This window comes from Xylona heveae, assembly GCF_001619985.1.
Source record: "Xylona heveae TC161 unplaced genomic scaffold L228scaffold_4, whole genome shotgun sequence".
Taxonomy (NCBI): Eukaryota; Fungi; Ascomycota; class Xylonomycetes; order Xylonales; family Xylonaceae; genus Xylona; species Xylona heveae.
In genome coordinates this window covers 1919736-1936489 of record NW_017264196.1, presented here as the reverse complement: position 1 = coordinate 1936489, position 16754 = coordinate 1919736, and the positions used below count along the sequence as shown (strand labels likewise).

The following is a 16754-nucleotide window of genomic DNA, read 5'->3' as shown; positions in this document are numbered from 1 at the left end:
TCGTACAGTTCTGCGCCCCAGTGCTGCAGAACCTGTGGGCAACAAGCGTTTGGCCCAGACTGCGAAAGTAATGGAAAATCGTGAGGAAAGCGTGCGGCCAATTGGTCTAGGTTGAACGGCGCATTCAAACGCTCGAAAAGGCCTCAAAGGAATCTGCGCCGCAGACATCAGCGTGTGTCATAGTGCGAAGCAACCGCGGAGGGGGAGAAGGTTGAACAAGCCGTCCACAAACGTACCTCTGTCGAGACTAGACCTGATAAGGTGGCGGAAAAGACGAAGGATAGAGTTACCTCCGACGGGCAATTTTCAAAATTTGAGGCGTTCGCAAGTAATAGAGTCCGCTGCAGTCCTCGGGGTTTAGAGGAGTTAAGCAAGACTTGCAGACGAGAGCGCGGAGGCACCACCATCAGGTGCGCTCGGAGCGGCTAGGCGGTTCCCTCGGCTAGAACCCCAGTTGGACATGACGGAGTACTACTGTGGCTTAAATTCTAACGTCGATATTTGACTGGAGTCTGCGCCAAATTCAGCGAAACTGAAAAGGAATTCAACGGGAAATGTCTTTCGAATTATCAATAAAGCTACACAATTATCCTTGGGAATTTTTCAACACAAAGGGTCTGATCACCCTCGTTCAGGGCGAACGAGAGGGGGGTTCGCTGGTCTGGCATAGAGGTGACACAACGAATCCGCACCGAAAGTGATGCTGGAACCGGCCGAATCCAGGCTTGATTGATTATCGAATACCTCAGGTACCTACCTACCTATATTCTACATCAATTTTCATATGGTGCTGAGCGTAAACGTTTGATTTTGGTGATGCAGAGTGTGCCTTAGTAAAGATGTTACTAAAGTCAGTTCATGGAGAATGACATGCTGCCAACAATACTCAAAATCATACTCAAAAGACAGTCCCTATAGATTAAGATCTGTTGAAACTTGCATCAGACGACTGACTTCCAAGACGATCCTAGTCGTGTGACTAAAGAGGCCCTCTTGCCTCAATGGCGCTGGATATCTATGAGTGGCAAATCCACGAGAAATGCAAAAATTCTAGTCTACCGTAATTGTAGCATTGAAACTTGATCAATCTCCAATAAGAGGTGCTAAAAAGGCATTCATGCGCATTGGCTTGCACGCGGCAAATACACGGATCACATTACAAAATCTACGACGTACTCGTAAACTATTGTCAGTATACCACCGTCACGGAATGTCCTTGGTTGCCCAAAATTCTGGAATCAAGAAAGAAAACAACTTTATTTAAGTACAACCGTTTCATAGCTCGTCCTTTGGGCCTCCAATCATCATCTCATCCTTCCTAATCTCGACGCCTGTCGTGAGCCTTTACGTTCTCTGATGCAGCAAATATGCACAAAGATCTTTGCTCCCATGGGATACAATGAGGCACAAAACAAATACACGAGCGGAGAAAGAAGAGATGTTACAATGGTAGAACTCGCAAAGAAATGAGCATGCTTATTGTACAGCTAGCATCAACCATATTAGTCTACGCCGCGCCTTCGACAGTCGACGCTGCCCATCGACACGTCGTCAAATTTAAGAAAGGAAGCTCTTGGTGAAAGAATCGACAACATCCTTCAGCTTGCCCTCAACCTCCTTGCTGAGCTGGCCCTCCTTCTCGATCTGGGAGAGAAGGTCAGACTCGTTGCTCTTCAGGTGAGCAAGGAAGTCTTGCTCCCACTGAAGGATCTTGTTGACCGGGACGCTGTCCAAAAATCCGTTGATACCAGCGTAGATGAGGGGAACCATCTCGTTGACGGCCATGGGAGTGTACTGCTTCTGCTTGAGCAGCTCAGTGAGACGCTCACCACGGCTAAGAGTCTGCTTAGTAGCAGCATCCAAGTCGGAACCGAACTGGGCGAAGGCAGCGACCTCACGGTACTGGGCCAAGAAAAGCTTCAAGCTACCAGCGACTTGCTTCATAGCCTTGAGCTGGGCAGCGGAACCGACACGAGAGACGGAAAGACCGACGTTAATGGCGGGGCGGATACCCTTGTAGAACAGCTCAGCCTCCAAGAAGATCTGACCGTCGGTAATGGAGATGACGTTGGTGGGAATGTAGGCAGACACGTCACCACCCTGGGTCTCAATGATGGGAAGAGCAGTCAAGGAACCGCCACCGTGCTTCTCGCTGAGCTTGGCAGCACGCTCAAGGAGACGAGAGTGGAGGTAGAAGACGCTGAGAAACGATCAGCAAAGACATCATGCATTCAACAATCGAGCTTACTTACTCTCCGGGATAGGCCTCACGACCGGGGGGACGACGGAGCAGCAGGGACATCTGACGGTAGGCAACAGCCTGCTTGGAAAGGTCGTCATAGACAACGACGGCGTGCTTGCCGTTGTCACGGAACCACTCACCAATGGAGCAGCCAGTGAAAGGAGCAAGGTACTGAAGAGGAGCAGCCTCGGAGGCAGTGGCAGCAACGATGATGGAGTACTTCATCGCATCGTTCTCCTCAAGGGACTTGACGAGCTGAGCGACGGTGGAACGCTTCTGACCGACGGCGACGTAGACACAGTAGAGCTTCTGCGACTCGTCGTTGGTGTTGTTCCAGCGCTTCTGGTTGAGCATAGCGTCGAGAGCGACGGCAGTCTTTCCAGTTTGACGGTCACCAATGATCAACTCACGCTGACCACGGCCAATGGGAACCATGGCGTCGACGGCCTTGAGACCAGTCTGCACGGGCTGGTTGACAGAGCGACGGGGAAGAATGCCGGGAGCCTTGAGCTGAGCACGGCGCTTCTCAGTGGTGTTGATGGGACCCTTGCCATCAATGGGGTTACCAAGAGCGTCAACAACACGGCCAAGCATGGCCTCGCCGACGGGGACGTCAACCTAGAATATTAATTAGAGACACGGACCAATTTCTCAAACAAGCCGAGGTCAAGACTTACGATCTCTCCGGTACGCTTGACAGTCTCGCCCTCACGGACAAGACGGTCGGAACCGAACAACACAACACCGACCTGGCCGGCTTCCAAGTTCATGCACATGCCCTTGACACCAGAGGCGAACCTTTGATAGTCATCAGTATCCGGTTGAAGGTATTGGGAAAATCCCTCAACTTACTCGACAAGCTCCTCAGCCTGGACATTGTTCATGCCGTGAACACGGGCGATACCATCACTAGATTGAAATACCATTAGCTCATTGTTCGTTTACGGTTCTATGACACCTTCAATTGCAATTTGCAGTGGTGATTGAACGCCATTGACGACCAAAAGTGTACTTACCCGACCGAAAGGACACGGCCGGTCTCAGCAAGACCAGCCTCCTCCTGGACACCGCGGATTCTCTGCTCGAGGATCGAAGAGACCTCGGTGGGAGAAGCCTTGGCATCAGCGGCGTAGGTTCGGACCTGCTTGGTGGCGCCGTTGAAGACAGCTGGGACGGCGGGCCGGGCCTAAAGAGAGCAGAAATGTCAGCGCTTCGGTTAGGACAGGCAAAGCTGCAGAACCAGCTCCCACATCATCCATCAGGTCCCAAAAACACCTCTTTGATGTCGGTCAAGCTTTAAAAAAGCTTAATTGAGCCAATTGAGACACGCGATGATGATTTTTGGGCCTTCTGGCGGCTATTAAAGCCCGCAGAGGATGAAGATTTGATGGACGTACCGCAGCGATTCTGCCGGTCGCAGAGATGGCGCCGACGGTCCGGCTGGACTGGCGAATGGCGTTCCTGAACATCTTCGAAAAGATTCGGAGGACGATTAAGAGATGTCCGTCGGAATTGCAGATGCAATTGACGGGGATTGAGGGGAGATTGTGATGGCGGATGGAGATGTGCAAGGACGGCGAGGAGAAGACGTCGAGAGAAAGAAGGGGAGTGAGGGAACCGGCTAACGGGTGGGCCACGTTGATTGGTGGGAACCACCCACTGCCAAGACATTCTCGACACCAACTTTCTCTGAGCTGTGGGAAAGGCGAGGGAACTCGGAAAAGCTCACCGACGACGAAAGATGGAGATCTCAAAATATCATTATATATAGACGATAGAGAACAGGAACAACTCTTCGATATCGCATCGCTTGCGACTAATCTTGATCCTCTGCATAAACCCACGCTTCCTTCTACCCCTACAAGTACTATTGATCAAGCCGCAATGCATTTCCCTCAACAATTATTTACTATTTGCATCGATCCACTTACAACATTATAATTCTCTACATACTCGCCCTCTTGAGGATCATGTTAAGTCATGACGGCACCAATTATGACCTCGCTTTCTTCAATACTCGGGATTGGTGCCATTGGCCTTCGCTCCCTTCTCTTTGTTGAATTTGGTGATTTCCTGCTCGACAGCCTTGTCCAGTCTCCCTTTAAGCTCCGGTCGATATCCAAGGAAGAAGAGAACCTCGAGCCACACAAAAAAGGGTGCCAAGAACAACGCTTGGACCAAATTATCCAATAAAGCTGGCGCCCTTCCTTCGAAAGCGCCATGCCCAATGAACTGAGCGATCCATGCAACAATGTGGACTCCCAGAGCCCAGTAGTTGGCAGTCATGCCGTACGTTGATGTGAGCTTGTTCATATATGCAGCACCACCAACCAGGAGTGGTGCTGCAAGGCCTCCGGCAACTGGTTCCATTAATATATAAAGAGCAGCATATACTATGGAGGATATAACGCCTAAATTTGGTGGAAGGCTGTCAATGACGAGCCAGTCTGGTAGAGGCAAAGATGGGGTATTCGTGCCCTGGGTATGTGCATTAGAAAGGATGGATATTTAGATTCGTATGGGGATACACTCACAAAGAGAAAGGCCGTCATCAAAATCAGCGGCACGCATGTTATATGAATACCGACGTTGACCTGAGGTTCGAGACTGAGCATAAGCCGACATAGTGCCAGGGATTTACCCCCGTAATTCTTACTGGATGATGATGGTAAGACCCATACTGCGGGTTCGGTGGTTAGTCGAGCATATCAGTGCAATTGAAATGTCAGAAGAATCGCGTACGAATAGAAGCTGCTTCTCCAGATTGAGCGACATGATACCTTGATAGGCGACCAAGATCAAATCGCCATAAACTGTGCAGAACCGCGGAAGATGCCTCAAAAATGAGGCTCACTCTCAAGACTGTATCTTTATCAAAGCGAAAAAGAATATCTAGTGCGTGTTCGGACGTATCAAATGGATAAGGGATATACGCAGCAGCAGAAGCGGGAGCGGGAACTGGGGAAAGAATGATGTGGTTCGAGCACCTGAACTACCAGCCCAATGACGGATTTACCTTACCTTCCATGCCTGCCGAGGACAGTACTCGATGATGTGCGATTGGATCACTCGATGGGCACTAGCACACTACACTTCAGGGCAAGAATAGTAGAGTCATTAAATTAAATGCAACATCTAATTTTTCCATTTTTATTTTTATTTTACTTTTCATTCCTCGTTCCATCACTTCAAAACGTGTTGAATTATATATCCTGTGAGGTATTTGGGCTTCGTAAGGTCGGCAGCTGGAGAAAGTAAGGTAACTTACTCCGTACTGAATTCGCATTTGGTAAGAGTCCTGCGAGAGGCCCGTGCCTTCGGTACTTCGGGGCTCTCCGTTATACGCGCTCAAGGCGAATATCGCAGCACCAACATCGTCATGGGGAAAAGTTCCCTTGGACAGCAAACATTCTCAGCTCCATCAAGCCCTTAGCGCGGCCAGAACGTCGTCCTCCAATTCGATTATTCCTCTACGCTCTCTGACATAGAGGCGCAGAGCGAGCAGAGGGTGGACGACAGTGCTTGCCATCGTCATTCGTTTTTCCTAGGTTGACTGGTATGTGATCCAGTGCTCTACTGGCGCCCTAGATATGGGATGGGTCTCATCTCAGGAATAGTTAGCAGTGCCGTCGGCCGCTTTTCAACTTATTGTGAGCCGCCCGCGCTCACCTGCGCATTCATTCGGACTGTTTCCCTGTAGATAAGCAGTCATACTCGTTGCTACGGATGGACTGCGACGATTCCGGCTCTTAGGCGCAATTCGCACGTAGACCGCTACACCTGCTTCTGCCCTCGCGATCTCTCCTGCGGCCTGGTTGCGAAATCAGCAAATCAAAAGAATACAGTTTCGTTAACGAAATAATATATAACGGAATCGCCATGTTCTTCCTCTACGAATTGGAGCGGGTCATCACCCTCCATCCGTCGTTCTTCGGGCCCCGCGTCAAAGAATACTTGACAAACCGCCTTCTGGAGGATGTCGAGGGCACATGTACCGGTCAATACTTCATTATTTGCGTTATGGACACTTACGATATCTCGGATGGTCGTGTCATCCCTGGAAGCGGTGTCGCCGAATACACCGTCCGATATAGAGCGGTTGTGTGGAGACCGTTCAAAGGAGAGACAGTATGGAAGCCCAATATTTATTCTGGCTGGAACTCTGAAGCTGAGATAACTTTTCCGCTTCGTCTAGGTTGACGCCGTTGTTAATTCGGTTAACAAGATGGGCTTTTTTGCTGACGTTGGGCCTCTACCTGTTTTCGTGTCTACCCATGTATAGCGCCTTATAGCTCGAGGCTTTAACTGAGCACCGTGGAAGCTAATATTACTATAGTTGATCCCCTCTGAGATCAAGTACGATGCTAACGCCACACCGCCTCAATTTACCGACAACGGAGACCAAGTGATTGAGAAAGGGACGCATATTCGCATTAAACTCATTGGTACGAGAAGTGACGTTGGCAGTATGTACGCTATCGGAAGTATCAAAGAAGTAGGTGTTCCAGTATCCATGAGTTTCTCGGTGTCTCCTTTGCTAATAGCATGTACAGGACTTCTTAGGGTATATACTTCATTTTTTCTGTAGAAACGGAACTATGGTGATTTGGCTGACAACCCTCGCAGGACTTTGTAATATTTTGTTTTCTTTTCCTTTGTTTCCGGGCATTGGAGTCTTGCATTAAATCTGGCGGCCGAGAGACGGCTCTGCAGCCCACATTGAGTATCAAACTGGCGGACAGCTCACGCTTCAAATTGATGACTGGGATGTTTCCCGGCAATCGACACAATAGATCTTCGACCATCATCCATAAAAGCAAAACTAACTACTTCGGCTTCTGTGTAATTAATAGCATGTCCGGCAACCTTTGTTCGATAGCCCTTATACAATCAGATATTTTCACATCGGCTTGCCAATACAACAACTTTAACCCAAGGGGCGCTTTTCTAGTCACACTCAATAATTTACTGGAAATCAATGGTTCTCGCCTTGACAGGGCAAGTAGTTCCTATTTGAAATATGTTAGGTTGATGCAGTGACCTGTCCACCTGTGAGCCAGCAACCTGCCTATGATTGGCTTATGCAACCAGGCATTACTATAGGTTTCTTTTACGGAGTGAGATCTAAGTCGTCCCCGCAAAACACATTGCTCTAACTTTGGAGCTAAATTCCACAACAGGATCGAGCGGTCTTGAGGTGGAGACCGCTTCCGTAACTCTTATTAAAGAAACACTGCAAAATAATCTAATCATTGTAAACTTATTCATTCCCCAGGCAATTGTGTCAAGAAGCCCCGGATCATCGTGAACGCAAGCCAATGGAAGAATTGGGGCTTGACTAAAACGAGGCATCAATAAGGTGTTAAGACAAAGGAATCTAAATTGCTGGAGCGCCGAATCTAGGACCCCTATCAGGACGCACTAGACTCAATTTAGCGATGATATCTCTCGATAGGCAACGCAACGACCGTAGCTGGCTGGCGGACCATCAACAAGCTCGTGCCCTTTGGAGCGCCCCGGCCTGCCTCCTCTCGTTCTTTCCTCCTCCATATAATCATCTGGCACATTCTGGTGACTGTGAAATGTCTTGACGGTTTATAGCTCTCTTTGACTGCAATTTCATTCTTTCTAGTCACATGCGGTCTCTACTTTTTCGTGGTTACCACAGCTAAAGTATCAACCCGCTCGTCCCTCGGCGCCATACAATCTTCCGAGATGTCCGGAGAACGTACACATGATGAAGAAGAAAAGCAGCCGTTGACTGCAGGTGATCTCGGAGGTCGGCCGTCCTGTGATTCTGTGACATCGGCCTCAACGACATCCTTGATATTAGAACACATAAATGGGCGCGGCAGAAACGGGTCGCGGAGCTCATACCATGAAGGTCTCGAGTCAGGTCAGCACTTTCAGGATGATAAGCTCGATTCTGCTAGCCTTGAAGAGGGACTTGATTTGCCTCAGCGTACCAGACCGGTTGAAAAGAAACTCAAACGAATCATATGGATATTAACAGCAGCGTTCATTGGCAGCTGGGCCCTCGCTCTAATAGTTCTTATCGCTAGAGGCTCTTATCGACATGCTTCGAGCTTTCCGCATGATCCGACAGCGACTTCTTCTCGAGGATCCGCACATAAAGTGACACTCGATCAAGTCCTCACGGGACAGTGGCGGCCCAAAGCCCACGGCATATCCTGGATCAAAGGCGCAAACGGCGAAGATGGCTTGCTTCTCGAAAGAGATGGCGGGAATGGTCAGCCATATCTGGTTGTGAAAGATATACGCAACCGGAAAAAAGATTCGTCCTCGACGGCGTTCACAACCTTAATGGAAAAGCCCGATTTCAAGGTTGGGAACAGACTCGTGCAACCGAGCAATGTCTGGCCAAGCAATGATCTTCGGAAAGTGTTGGTTGTTTCTCACCAAGAGCATAATTGGCGTCATTCTTTCACTGGTCGGTATTGGATCTTCGACGTTCAATCTCAAACCGGGCAAGCCCTTGATCCAGGAAATCCTGAAGGTAGAGTTCAGTTGGCATCTTGGTCTCCGCAATCAGATGCAATCGTCTTCACAAGAGAAAACAACATGTTCATCCGCGAGCTTTCTTCTGACAAAGTTGAACAAATAACCAGTGATGGCGGACCTGAACTCTTTTACGGAGTTCCCGATTGGGTGTACGAGGAGGAGGTCTTCAGCGGAAACAGCGCTACGTGGTGGGCCGAAGATGGGCAGTATTTGGCTTTTCTTCGGACAAACGAGTCCACCGTTCCTGAATACCCCATTCAGTATTTTGTCTCGAGGCCGAGTGGGAAAAGGCCCGAAGAAGGACAGGAGAGCTACCCCGAGGTGCGAGAGATTAAATATCCAAAGGCCGGAGCACCGAACCCCATTGTTGATCTGCAATTCTATGATATCAAAAAGAAGGAGGTGTTTTCTGTCAGAATTGACGATGACTTTCCTGACTCAGATCGCCTTATCACTGAGGTCGTCTGGGCAGGCTCTTCAGGACAAGTCCTGATCAGGGAAACGAACAGAGTGAGCGATATACTAGCTGTGGTTTTGATCGATGTCAAGTCCCGGTCAGGCAAAGTTGTTCGGACGCAAGATGTCTCTGCTCTAGATGGCGGCTGGTTTGAAGTCTCCCAAGAAACACGATACATTCCAGCAAGCAACGCTCAAGGTCGTCCGTATGATGGGTACATCGATACCGTCATTCATGACAATTATGATCATCTCGCATATTTTTCACCTATGGACAATCCGAAGCCTACCTTGCTCACCTCCGGTGGCTGGGAGGTTGTACAGGCTCCATCCGCTGTGGACCTCATCAACAATCGTGTGTATTTTGTGGCTACGAAAGAAGGCCCCACCCAGAGACACGTGTACAGCGTGAAGCTCGACGGTACTGATCTGCAATCTATGACGGATACGTCGAAAGAAGGCTATTACAGCGTATCCTTTTCGACTGGAGCAAAGTTTGCGCTATTGACCTACCAAGGACCGAACGTTCCGTGGCAGAAAGTCATCAACACGCCTAGTAACAGCGAGAAGTATGAAGATATTATTGAAGAAAACAAGGCACTCGCCCAACTGGCAAGGGAACATGAACTGCCTCCCAAGGTCTATCAGACGGTCAAAATCGATGGTACTGAACTCAATGTGGTTGAGCGTCGGCCTCCCCACTTTGACAAGAATAAGAAATATCCGGTTCTTTTCTATCTGTACGGGGGACCAGGTTCGCAGATGGTTGACAAAAAGTTTGTCGTTGACTTCCAGTCATACTTGGCTTCAAAATTGAATTATATCGTCGTAACGGTTGATGGGCGTGGTACTGGCTTCATTGGGCGGAAAGCCCGGTGCATAGTGCGCGACAACCTTGGACATTATGAGTCTCATGACCAGATTGAGACTGCAAAGATTTGGGCAGCCAAGGACTATGTTGATGAAAGTCGAATGGCGATTTGGGGCTGGAGCTACGGAGGGTTCATGACGTTGAAGACACTTGAACAGGACGCTGGGCAGACCTTCAAATATGGTATGGCTGTTGCTCCTGTAACGGACTGGAGATTTTATGGTGGGTCAAATTCTCTCAATGCTGCTCAACAGAAGATTAACATGTCGCGCAGACTCTGTTTACACCGAGCGCTACATGAGTACACCGCAAGAGAATGCTGATGGCTATGCCAATGCCTCCATCAGCAATGTCACCGCTCTCGGTCAAAATGTCAGGTTCTTGCTCATGCACGGTGTCGCCGATGACAACGTGCACATGCAAAATTCGCTCACCTTGCTCGATCAGCTCGACTTGGCTGGAATTGAAAATTATGACGTTCACGTCTTCCCTGATTCTGACCATGGCATCTCTTTCCATAATGCGTACCGGATCGTCTTCGATAGTAAGTTTTATCTGAATGTGCTGGCGGTTGAGCCTCAGACTATGAACGACCTGGCTGTCGTACCAAATTTTAACGGACGCTGACTATGATGAAATGAATCAGAACTCAACAACTGGTTGATCAATGCTTTTAACGGCGAATGGCTTCGTACAGAGAATCCAATGCCGTTGCTGGATATCGCGACGCCACCGTAGGCGTAACCGTTTCCCTGTAAATTATCTTCCGCATCATTGCATATTTCTCTCATTGGTTGGCATATGAAGGCGCATATTTCTCATTTTTCTTCATTTACGACTTTTTACAAGCAATTGGTCCATGTGATTTACGAGCATAGAAGTTCTTCTTTAATTTAGGGATTTATCTATATAATAATATATTCAAACAGTGAGGAGAATTGGGTCACTCTATCTACGACTTGCAAATTGACCAAAGTTGTCTGGTCTGCATTTTTCAAACTTGCTTTAGCAGTCTATATAAAAATACGTTACATTACCATTCAATCTCACTACAATTATTATATTCTATAATAGACTCCTCAGCCCAGGAAAGACAGCTTATTCTGTAGACGGAGTTTCGACGTGGTCCGAGCGTTGATCGAGGCCGAAAGAAGCATTGCCGAATCGAGGTGACATCATGCCACCCCAAGTTTCGTTTACTATGTACACAGCACAACGCTGACAACAGATGCACGTAATGTTGGTGTTAGACCAGGGACCTTGCTACTAATAAGCTTAGATTGAACTTCGATTTTACAACATTCGTTCGGACAGATTTTAGCATCATTGATTCTTACACAGACATAATTTGAAAAAGGCAGTCGGAAACTGTCTGATCTATAATTTGCGATATACTTTCCACGAACACTTTAATTTAAGCATCAGACCAACTAAAGTCGAAAATGGTCTCCCAAACTACCAAGGACCTACTCACAAAGGTCCACAAGATGGTACCTCCTATGCTTGAGAAGTTTCATAAAGGTAAGAGTGATCTGGTCCTTCAGTCCTGAGAGTTGCCTTTGCAGGCATGGATCTCATGAGATCTAACAAATATTCTCGAATAAAGGTCAATTGGGACGAGTAGCTGTCATTGGCGGCAGTGAAGAGTAAGTAAATTCCCCGTTATTGTCTGGCAAGCTGCGAGACTAGATGAGGGTCGTGTAGATTGGATTACTCGTGACTAACACCCATTGTGCAGTTATACTGGCGCACCATACTTCTCTGCGATGGCTTCGGCACGGCTGGGCTGTGATATGGTATGGCCCAGCTTCCCTTTGGAAATTATTGCACTTATCTTGCTGCAAATCAATAAAATGTCAGAAATTAACCATCAGCGAATAGAGCCATGTTATCTGTGAACCTCAAGCGGGTCAAGTAAGTCTTTCTAAGCAATGGGTAATTCCATACCCTCACTGTTATACTCATTTTTTCTTCTCCTTCACAGGTCATCAAAACGTATTCCCCAAACCTCATGGTACACCCTTACATGAGACAATCCAAGAATCTCCGAGCAAACGAGAATGCCGACACTGTCGCTGAGTCCGTCATCGGGATGCTCTCGCGTCTTCATGTCCTCGTTGTTGGACCTGGTCTAGGTCGAGACGAACTCATGCTCGACACTTGCGCGAGGGTCCTCACAGAGGCACGGAAGCAAAACTTGCCATTTGTCCTTGACGCTGACGGACTGTATCTGGCACAAACCAGACCTGAGCTTGTTGAGGGCTACAAGCAATGCATTCTTACTCCCAACGTTGTCGAATTCGGCCGTCTCGCCAAGGCAAAAGGTGTCGACACCAATGGCGATCCGACGAAGTTATGCGCTACTCTGGCCAAGGCTTTTGGTGGAGTGACCATCATCCAAAAGGGCGCAGTGGACTACATTTCCAATGGCGAACGCACGCTCGTCTCCGACATTGAAGGCGGATACAAGCGCTCTGGTGGCCAAGGTGACACGCTGACCGGTTCTCTGGGTACACTCCTTGCATACCGAAAAGCCTATCTGGACCGTATCTGGGACCACGAAAACGATATGGACGAGTCCGAATTGTTGGCTCTCGTCGCGTTTGGTGCGTCTAGCATTACTCGCGAGTGCTCGCGGTTGGCGTATAAGAAGCACGGCCGCAGTCTCCAGGCGAGTGATTTAACGGAGCAAGTCACCGTTGCTTTCCAGAACCTGATTGGTGAAAGGGAGGAAAGCCGGCTGTAAAATAAAATTAAGAGGTCAGAATGCCTCTCTTGATGTGATAACGATAGCAAAGTAACGAATCATTTGCATTCGATTTAAAATGGCAACAAGACCTTCTTTACGGGCACGCTTATGTTAGGAAATAAAATATACGGCGTCTATAGTATCGTTTAGATAAAATGTACTTGCTCAATACCGTTAGTGGTCATTTGGGCGTCCGGCAACAATTGGTAGGCTACAAACTGCGCCCGAATCTCCTGGAACGTTATAATGTCGAAACGGAGTGGACTTTACAGTGTTCCTTGATAGTAAGCTTTTCCTTCCATGTCCTATTCAAAGATGAAGAGGGAGAGAGACGATCGCCCTAATTGTTATACTGGTGAGATAAAAAAAAGGATAAAAAACTTAGAACAATGACCAATTTATTGATAAGAATAGATTAAGGGATGATGACAGTGACGATGACAATGATAATGATAATGGTAAAATTGATAAATAATGAAGATGATAAATTAAGTGATAATGATAATGATGAGAATGTTAAATATTAATCCAAACTCGAACACAGTCTGGTACTAATCCTAACTAATTTCATGCTGTTGAACAACTGCTACCCAAATACGCGGTAGGTATCGCAGACGATGAAAAGTCTGTAATAAATGCGCGGCTTGTTCCCAAACTCAGAAATGTATTGTTGGGTTCACTAAACATGAAGGGACTTGAGTTCAAACGCGTTATGGGAGAATGTGCATGGTTTGCAGAGTTAATAATAAGCATGATTCCAGGAATGGAAGGCGCAGTTGATGATTGAATGAACAAATGGAAAGAACCACTGAACACGATAAACAGGTGATAAGAATAATAATCTCAGAAAACGCCCCTTCTCCTTGCTCCGCTTGATAATATGTAACGAGAAAGAAAAAACACTGGCGCTCATTCGTTCATCGAAGGTGTTTAAAAAAAGCAAATAGCGATGCAGAACGGATGGCGAGGAGAAAAGCAAACAGAAACAGAAGAGAATAAAAGGGGATAGCGCCGAAAATGCTTCGTCTTCCGCCATGCAGTGTTTCGAGAGGACGAGTGTGGTGTTAGATATTAGGACGTAAGTGTGATTTAGTCTTGAATTATTCAATTGAACTTGGAAGGTGGTCAAATGAAAGGGCGTCAAACGGCTAGTGTTGAAAGAGGGTAGAATCGAGGCAATTGCAGGGCCTTATCTCCGTTTGGCAGCCATTTGGGCCAGCCGCCTTTTCTTTTCCTCCTTGACACGCTTGAGCTCATTCTCTTCGTTCAGTGCCTCTTCATCCTCCCTGCGGGCCGTGCGTAAACTTAGTTGCTCTTCTTCTTCGAGTTCATACGCAGCAGCTTCCATATCAGACGACCCTTCTGATTCCTCCTCATCCGAGTACGTTGCGTAAGTGTAACGGGAAGGAGGACGAAGGGGCATTCCAGCTTTTGCGAGTTCTGAAGTGGCATGTCTCGAAGAAGGTCGTGGGGTATTGGCCTTTGGAGCAGGCGCTTCTCGTGCTCGGTTCATGGTGCCCTTGTAAACGGGTTCCTCGGATTTGGGCCGCATCGTTCCCTTGTAACCGACATCAACAGGCTGCTTCTTCTTGGTAATCTCTGAGTCGGATCCCTTCCCACTGGTCACAGCTGCGCCTTTTCCTGCCCTATCCTTGGCGTCAGGACGGGCTTTACCAGAGGCTCCTTGCTTCGCTTTAGCCGCTGCCTCTGCCTGCTGAGCTAGTCGCTCCTTCCGAGTAAGTTTCTCCACAGGCTTGTGCTTGATGACTCCGACCTGTTTGGATGAGCTCTGTGCTGCTTGGGCACGGGCTAAAATTTCTGCATAGGACCCCTTCTTCGGGGGCGCTTTTGCCGCGGATGATGCGGCAGCTGCTGGAGGAGGTTGAGCGGTTTTTGTTGCGGTCGCTGATGAGGTTCTTGCAGCGGCTGTCGATGTGGGCGTGTTCGATAGTGTACCATTAGGTCGTGCAATCGGCTTTGAAGATTGAAACCGGTTCGGTGGCGGAGCCGGGCGCGCAGAGTCATTCTTTGGTGCCTTGCTCGTATTGCGTTGAATCTCTTCCTCTGCCTTTCGTTTTTGCCCTGAATTCGCTTGTGGCCTTGTCTCGTTGGATGTCACAGATATTGCGGCATTCCTCGCATTCCTTGATGGTAGTTGAGTGGATCTAGGAGCCGTGGCTGCTGGAGCAGGGCGCGGTGGTGTCGGGATGTGTGGTGTCCCGCCACCGATAGAGGAGAGGACAGAGTTGAGGAACTGCACAAAAGATAAGTTTGATCCTAGAAAATCTTTTACGAGAGGAGAAGGTTCATACACTCATCTTAAGGGAGTATTCCTCCTCTCGATAGAAGTTTCGAGCACGAATATCACCGCTGTCGAGGGGTTTGTTGGGAATTAAGCATAACGCCGGGTACAGTTGTGTTGTAGAAAACGCAACCTTCGGTTTCGGTGGAAGATGGAAGAACGAGAGAGTTACGCGCGCACCACCGGCACTTTATAGAAGAACGAGTTGGGCGAGAACTCGAAAGCGAAAGATCCAGTGTCAGTGAATTGCGGGGAAGGGAAGGGTCCGTCGACGATGATAGAAGAAGTGGACGTCAAGTTACAGATTGGGATCCGAGAACTAAGCCCAAAAGCGGGCCCGAACCAATAATTGGACAAAGAAATGTCAGGCAGTGGCTAAGTCCGAAGAGTAGAGGTGTTACCCGGCAAGGACGAGACATAAGCGAGCCCTAGCATCACTTGGCCCGAAGCGGTTAGAGCAGCGCACTCAGACTTTGCCGTTGCAAGGCAAAGTCCCAGAGCCCGAGCCGAGTTGAATTGAATTTCGCGTGCGGTTCCTCCAACCTTTCCGACTCTTCAAACCTCAACCCACAGAACTTGACGTTTCAGTCTCCGCTCAACTCGCGGTTAAATCGATTGATTCTCTTGTTCGTTGAACGATCAACTAAGAGTATGCGATACCTTTTCTCTTCACTCCCGCGAGTTCTACGGCGGACAAATTTGAAATGCTCCGCCGTGCTCGTGCGTGACGATGGATCCTTGGAACAGATGCGCTGACGGCAACGACTCCTACAGACTCCATAAAAATGAAGCACCTTGCCGCTTACCTTCTCCTCGGTGTTGGTGGTAACACCAACCCCTCTGCCGCCGACGTCAAGGCCGTCCTTGAGTCTGTTGGTATCGAGGCCGACAACGACCGCCTTGACAAGCTCGTTGCTGAGCTCGAAGGCAAGGACATCGCCGAGGTACGATTTTACTGTCGAAACTCGAGAAATACATCTTCGCTAATGCACCAAACAGTTGATCTCCCAGGGTACCGAGAAGCTCGCCAGCGTTCCCTCTGGTGGCGCTGGTGCTGCTGCCGCCCCCGCTGCCGGCGGTGCCGCCGCTCCTGCTGAGGAGAAGGCCGAGGAGAAGAAGGAGGAGGAGAAGGAGGAGTCTGACGAGGACATGGGCTTCGGTCTCTTCGACTAAGCGCGTTCTCCAAGTTCTGTGGCCATGCAGACTACTGTTATGCAAAATATAGGCATTATGTAGCGCTGCGACAAAATGGAAAGTCCTTTGAGGATGATACCCTTTTTCATCACTGGCTTTTACTTGTGTGCTATGCTGTGCGCTTGTTTCGTGATTTTGTGGCCAAAATTGCATCAATGATTCGCTGGATGATATATCATTTATGCACTTTTATCATTCCGAATTCCGTTAATCCCTGAATTGCTTTCTTTTGCTGTGAATAGTTTTCGCAGCTAAAGCCGCTTTCTGATAAATTCCAAGTGTATACTGGAGCAGCGTAGTTGATTGAATTGATCGGGAGAGAATATTGTAGCGCCAATTACTGAGGCATTCGTCGCCATCCACAACCATATCAAGAGATGCTCATAGAATTTCTATGAACAGCCACCAGGAATTTTCA

The 16754-nt window shown here is 48.4% G+C and overlaps 7 protein-coding genes across 7 annotated transcripts; 4 read left to right on the top strand and 3 right to left on the bottom strand.

The window, feature by feature from the left end:
* Positions 1 to 1557: 1557 nt before the first annotated feature.
* L228DRAFT_267736 (putative ATP synthase subunit alpha, mitochondrial) lies at positions 1558 to 3711 on the bottom strand (the record flags this gene model as incomplete). The annotated part of the gene is made up of 6 exons (XM_018335024.1): positions 1558 to 2200; positions 2253 to 2860; positions 2920 to 3040; positions 3095 to 3151; positions 3259 to 3428; positions 3640 to 3711. 6 exons carry the CDS (start codon positions 3709 to 3711, stop codon positions 1558 to 1560), a joined length of 1671 nt encoding a protein of 556 aa, XP_018189322.1.
* A 274-nt stretch (positions 3712 to 3985) lies between these two features.
* On the bottom strand, positions 3986 to 5212 carry L228DRAFT_246613 (DUF962-domain-containing protein). Its single transcript, XM_018332456.1, has 4 exons — positions 4985 to 5212; positions 4899 to 4922; positions 4777 to 4836; positions 3986 to 4720 (listed from the first exon to the last, which is right to left on the bottom strand). The coding sequence occupies exons 1-4, from the start codon at positions 5015 to 5017 to the stop codon at positions 4253 to 4255; spliced, it is 585 nt and encodes a 194-aa protein (XP_018189321.1). The 5' UTR covers positions 5018 to 5212; the 3' UTR covers positions 3986 to 4252.
* Positions 5213 to 5667: 455 nt separating this feature from the next.
* On the top strand, positions 5668 to 7237 carry L228DRAFT_246611 (RNA polymerase II subunit 7). The gene is made up of 6 exons (XM_018332455.1): positions 5668 to 5798; positions 5860 to 6370; positions 6438 to 6518; positions 6579 to 6737; positions 6796 to 6806; positions 6869 to 7237. The coding sequence occupies exons 2-6, from the start codon at positions 6122 to 6124 to the stop codon at positions 6876 to 6878; spliced, it is 510 nt and encodes a 169-aa protein (XP_018189320.1). The 5' UTR covers positions 5668 to 5798; positions 5860 to 6121; the 3' UTR covers positions 6879 to 7237.
* Positions 7238 to 7728: 491 nt separating this feature from the next.
* On the top strand, positions 7729 to 11037 carry L228DRAFT_246610 (putative dipeptidyl-aminopeptidase B). Its single transcript, XM_018332454.1, has 3 exons — positions 7729 to 10313; positions 10366 to 10635; positions 10738 to 11037. The coding sequence occupies exons 1-3, from the start codon at positions 7958 to 7960 to the stop codon at positions 10827 to 10829; spliced, it is 2718 nt and encodes a 905-aa protein (XP_018189319.1). The 5' UTR covers positions 7729 to 7957; the 3' UTR covers positions 10830 to 11037.
* Positions 11038 to 11316: 279 nt separating this feature from the next.
* L228DRAFT_282451 (YjeF domain-containing protein) lies at positions 11317 to 13101 on the top strand. The gene is made up of 5 exons (XM_018335999.1): positions 11317 to 11612; positions 11698 to 11737; positions 11830 to 11887; positions 11973 to 12005; positions 12076 to 13101. Exons 1-5 carry the CDS (start codon positions 11534 to 11536, stop codon positions 12835 to 12837), a joined length of 972 nt encoding a protein of 323 aa, XP_018189318.1. The 5' UTR covers positions 11317 to 11533; the 3' UTR covers positions 12838 to 13101.
* Positions 13102 to 13811: 710 nt separating this feature from the next.
* L228DRAFT_123495 (hypothetical protein) lies at positions 13812 to 15296 on the bottom strand. The gene is made up of 2 exons (XM_018329024.1): positions 15153 to 15296; positions 13812 to 15094 (listed from the first exon to the last, which is right to left on the bottom strand). Exons 1-2 carry the CDS (start codon positions 15156 to 15158, stop codon positions 14030 to 14032), a joined length of 1071 nt encoding a protein of 356 aa, XP_018189317.1. The 5' UTR covers positions 15159 to 15296; the 3' UTR covers positions 13812 to 14029.
* Positions 15297 to 15689: 393 nt separating this feature from the next.
* On the top strand, positions 15690 to 16550 carry L228DRAFT_282449 (ribosomal protein 60S). Its single transcript, XM_018335998.1, has 2 exons — positions 15690 to 16086; positions 16142 to 16550. The coding sequence occupies exons 1-2, from the start codon at positions 15928 to 15930 to the stop codon at positions 16313 to 16315; spliced, it is 333 nt and encodes a 110-aa protein (XP_018189316.1). The 5' UTR covers positions 15690 to 15927; the 3' UTR covers positions 16316 to 16550.
* The last annotated feature ends 204 nt before the right edge of the window (positions 16551 to 16754 follow it).

Excerpts from the sequence above, each read along its gene's own strand:
- L228DRAFT_282451 (XM_018335999.1), top strand. The coding sequence starts at position 11,534 with ATGGTCTCCCAAACTACCAAGGACCTACTCACAAAGGTCCACAAGATG. Across the intron at positions 11,738-11,829 it reads GTCATTGGCGGCAGTGAAGA|TTATACTGGCGCACCATACT; the intron begins GTAAGTAAATTC and ends CCCATTGTGCAG. Across the intron at positions 12,006-12,075 it reads GTGAACCTCAAGCGGGTCAA|GTCATCAAAACGTATTCCCC; the intron begins GTAAGTCTTTCT and ends TCTCCTTCACAG.
- L228DRAFT_282449 (XM_018335998.1), top strand. The coding sequence starts at position 15,928 with ATGAAGCACCTTGCCGCTTACCTTCTCCTCGGTGTTGGTGGTAACACC. Across the intron at positions 16,087-16,141 it reads AAGGCAAGGACATCGCCGAG|TTGATCTCCCAGGGTACCGA; the intron begins GTACGATTTTAC and ends TGCACCAAACAG.
- L228DRAFT_246611 (XM_018332455.1), top strand. The coding sequence starts at position 6,122 with ATGTTCTTCCTCTACGAATTGGAGCGGGTCATCACCCTCCATCCGTCG. Across the intron at positions 6,371-6,437 it reads GACCGTTCAAAGGAGAGACA|GTTGACGCCGTTGTTAATTC; the intron begins GTATGGAAGCCC and ends CGCTTCGTCTAG. Across the intron at positions 6,519-6,578 it reads CTGTTTTCGTGTCTACCCAT|TTGATCCCCTCTGAGATCAA; the intron begins GTATAGCGCCTT and ends ATATTACTATAG.
- L228DRAFT_246613 (XM_018332456.1), bottom strand. The coding sequence starts at position 5,017 with ATGTCGCTCAATCTGGAGAAGCAGCTTCTATTC. Across the intron at positions 4,923-4,984 it reads TGGAGAAGCAGCTTCTATTC|TATGGGTCTTACCATCATCA; the intron begins GTACGCGATTCT and ends CCGAACCCGCAG. Across the intron at positions 4,837-4,898 it reads GGTCTTACCATCATCATCCA|GTCAACGTCGGTATTCATAT; the intron begins GTAAGAATTACG and ends CTCGAACCTCAG.
- L228DRAFT_246610 (XM_018332454.1), top strand. The coding sequence starts at position 7,958 with ATGTCCGGAGAACGTACACATGATGAAGAAGAAAAGCAGCCGTTGACT. Across the intron at positions 10,314-10,365 it reads AACGGACTGGAGATTTTATG|ACTCTGTTTACACCGAGCGC; the intron begins GTGGGTCAAATT and ends CATGTCGCGCAG. Across the intron at positions 10,636-10,737 it reads GTACCGGATCGTCTTCGATA|AACTCAACAACTGGTTGATC; the intron begins GTAAGTTTTATC and ends GAAATGAATCAG.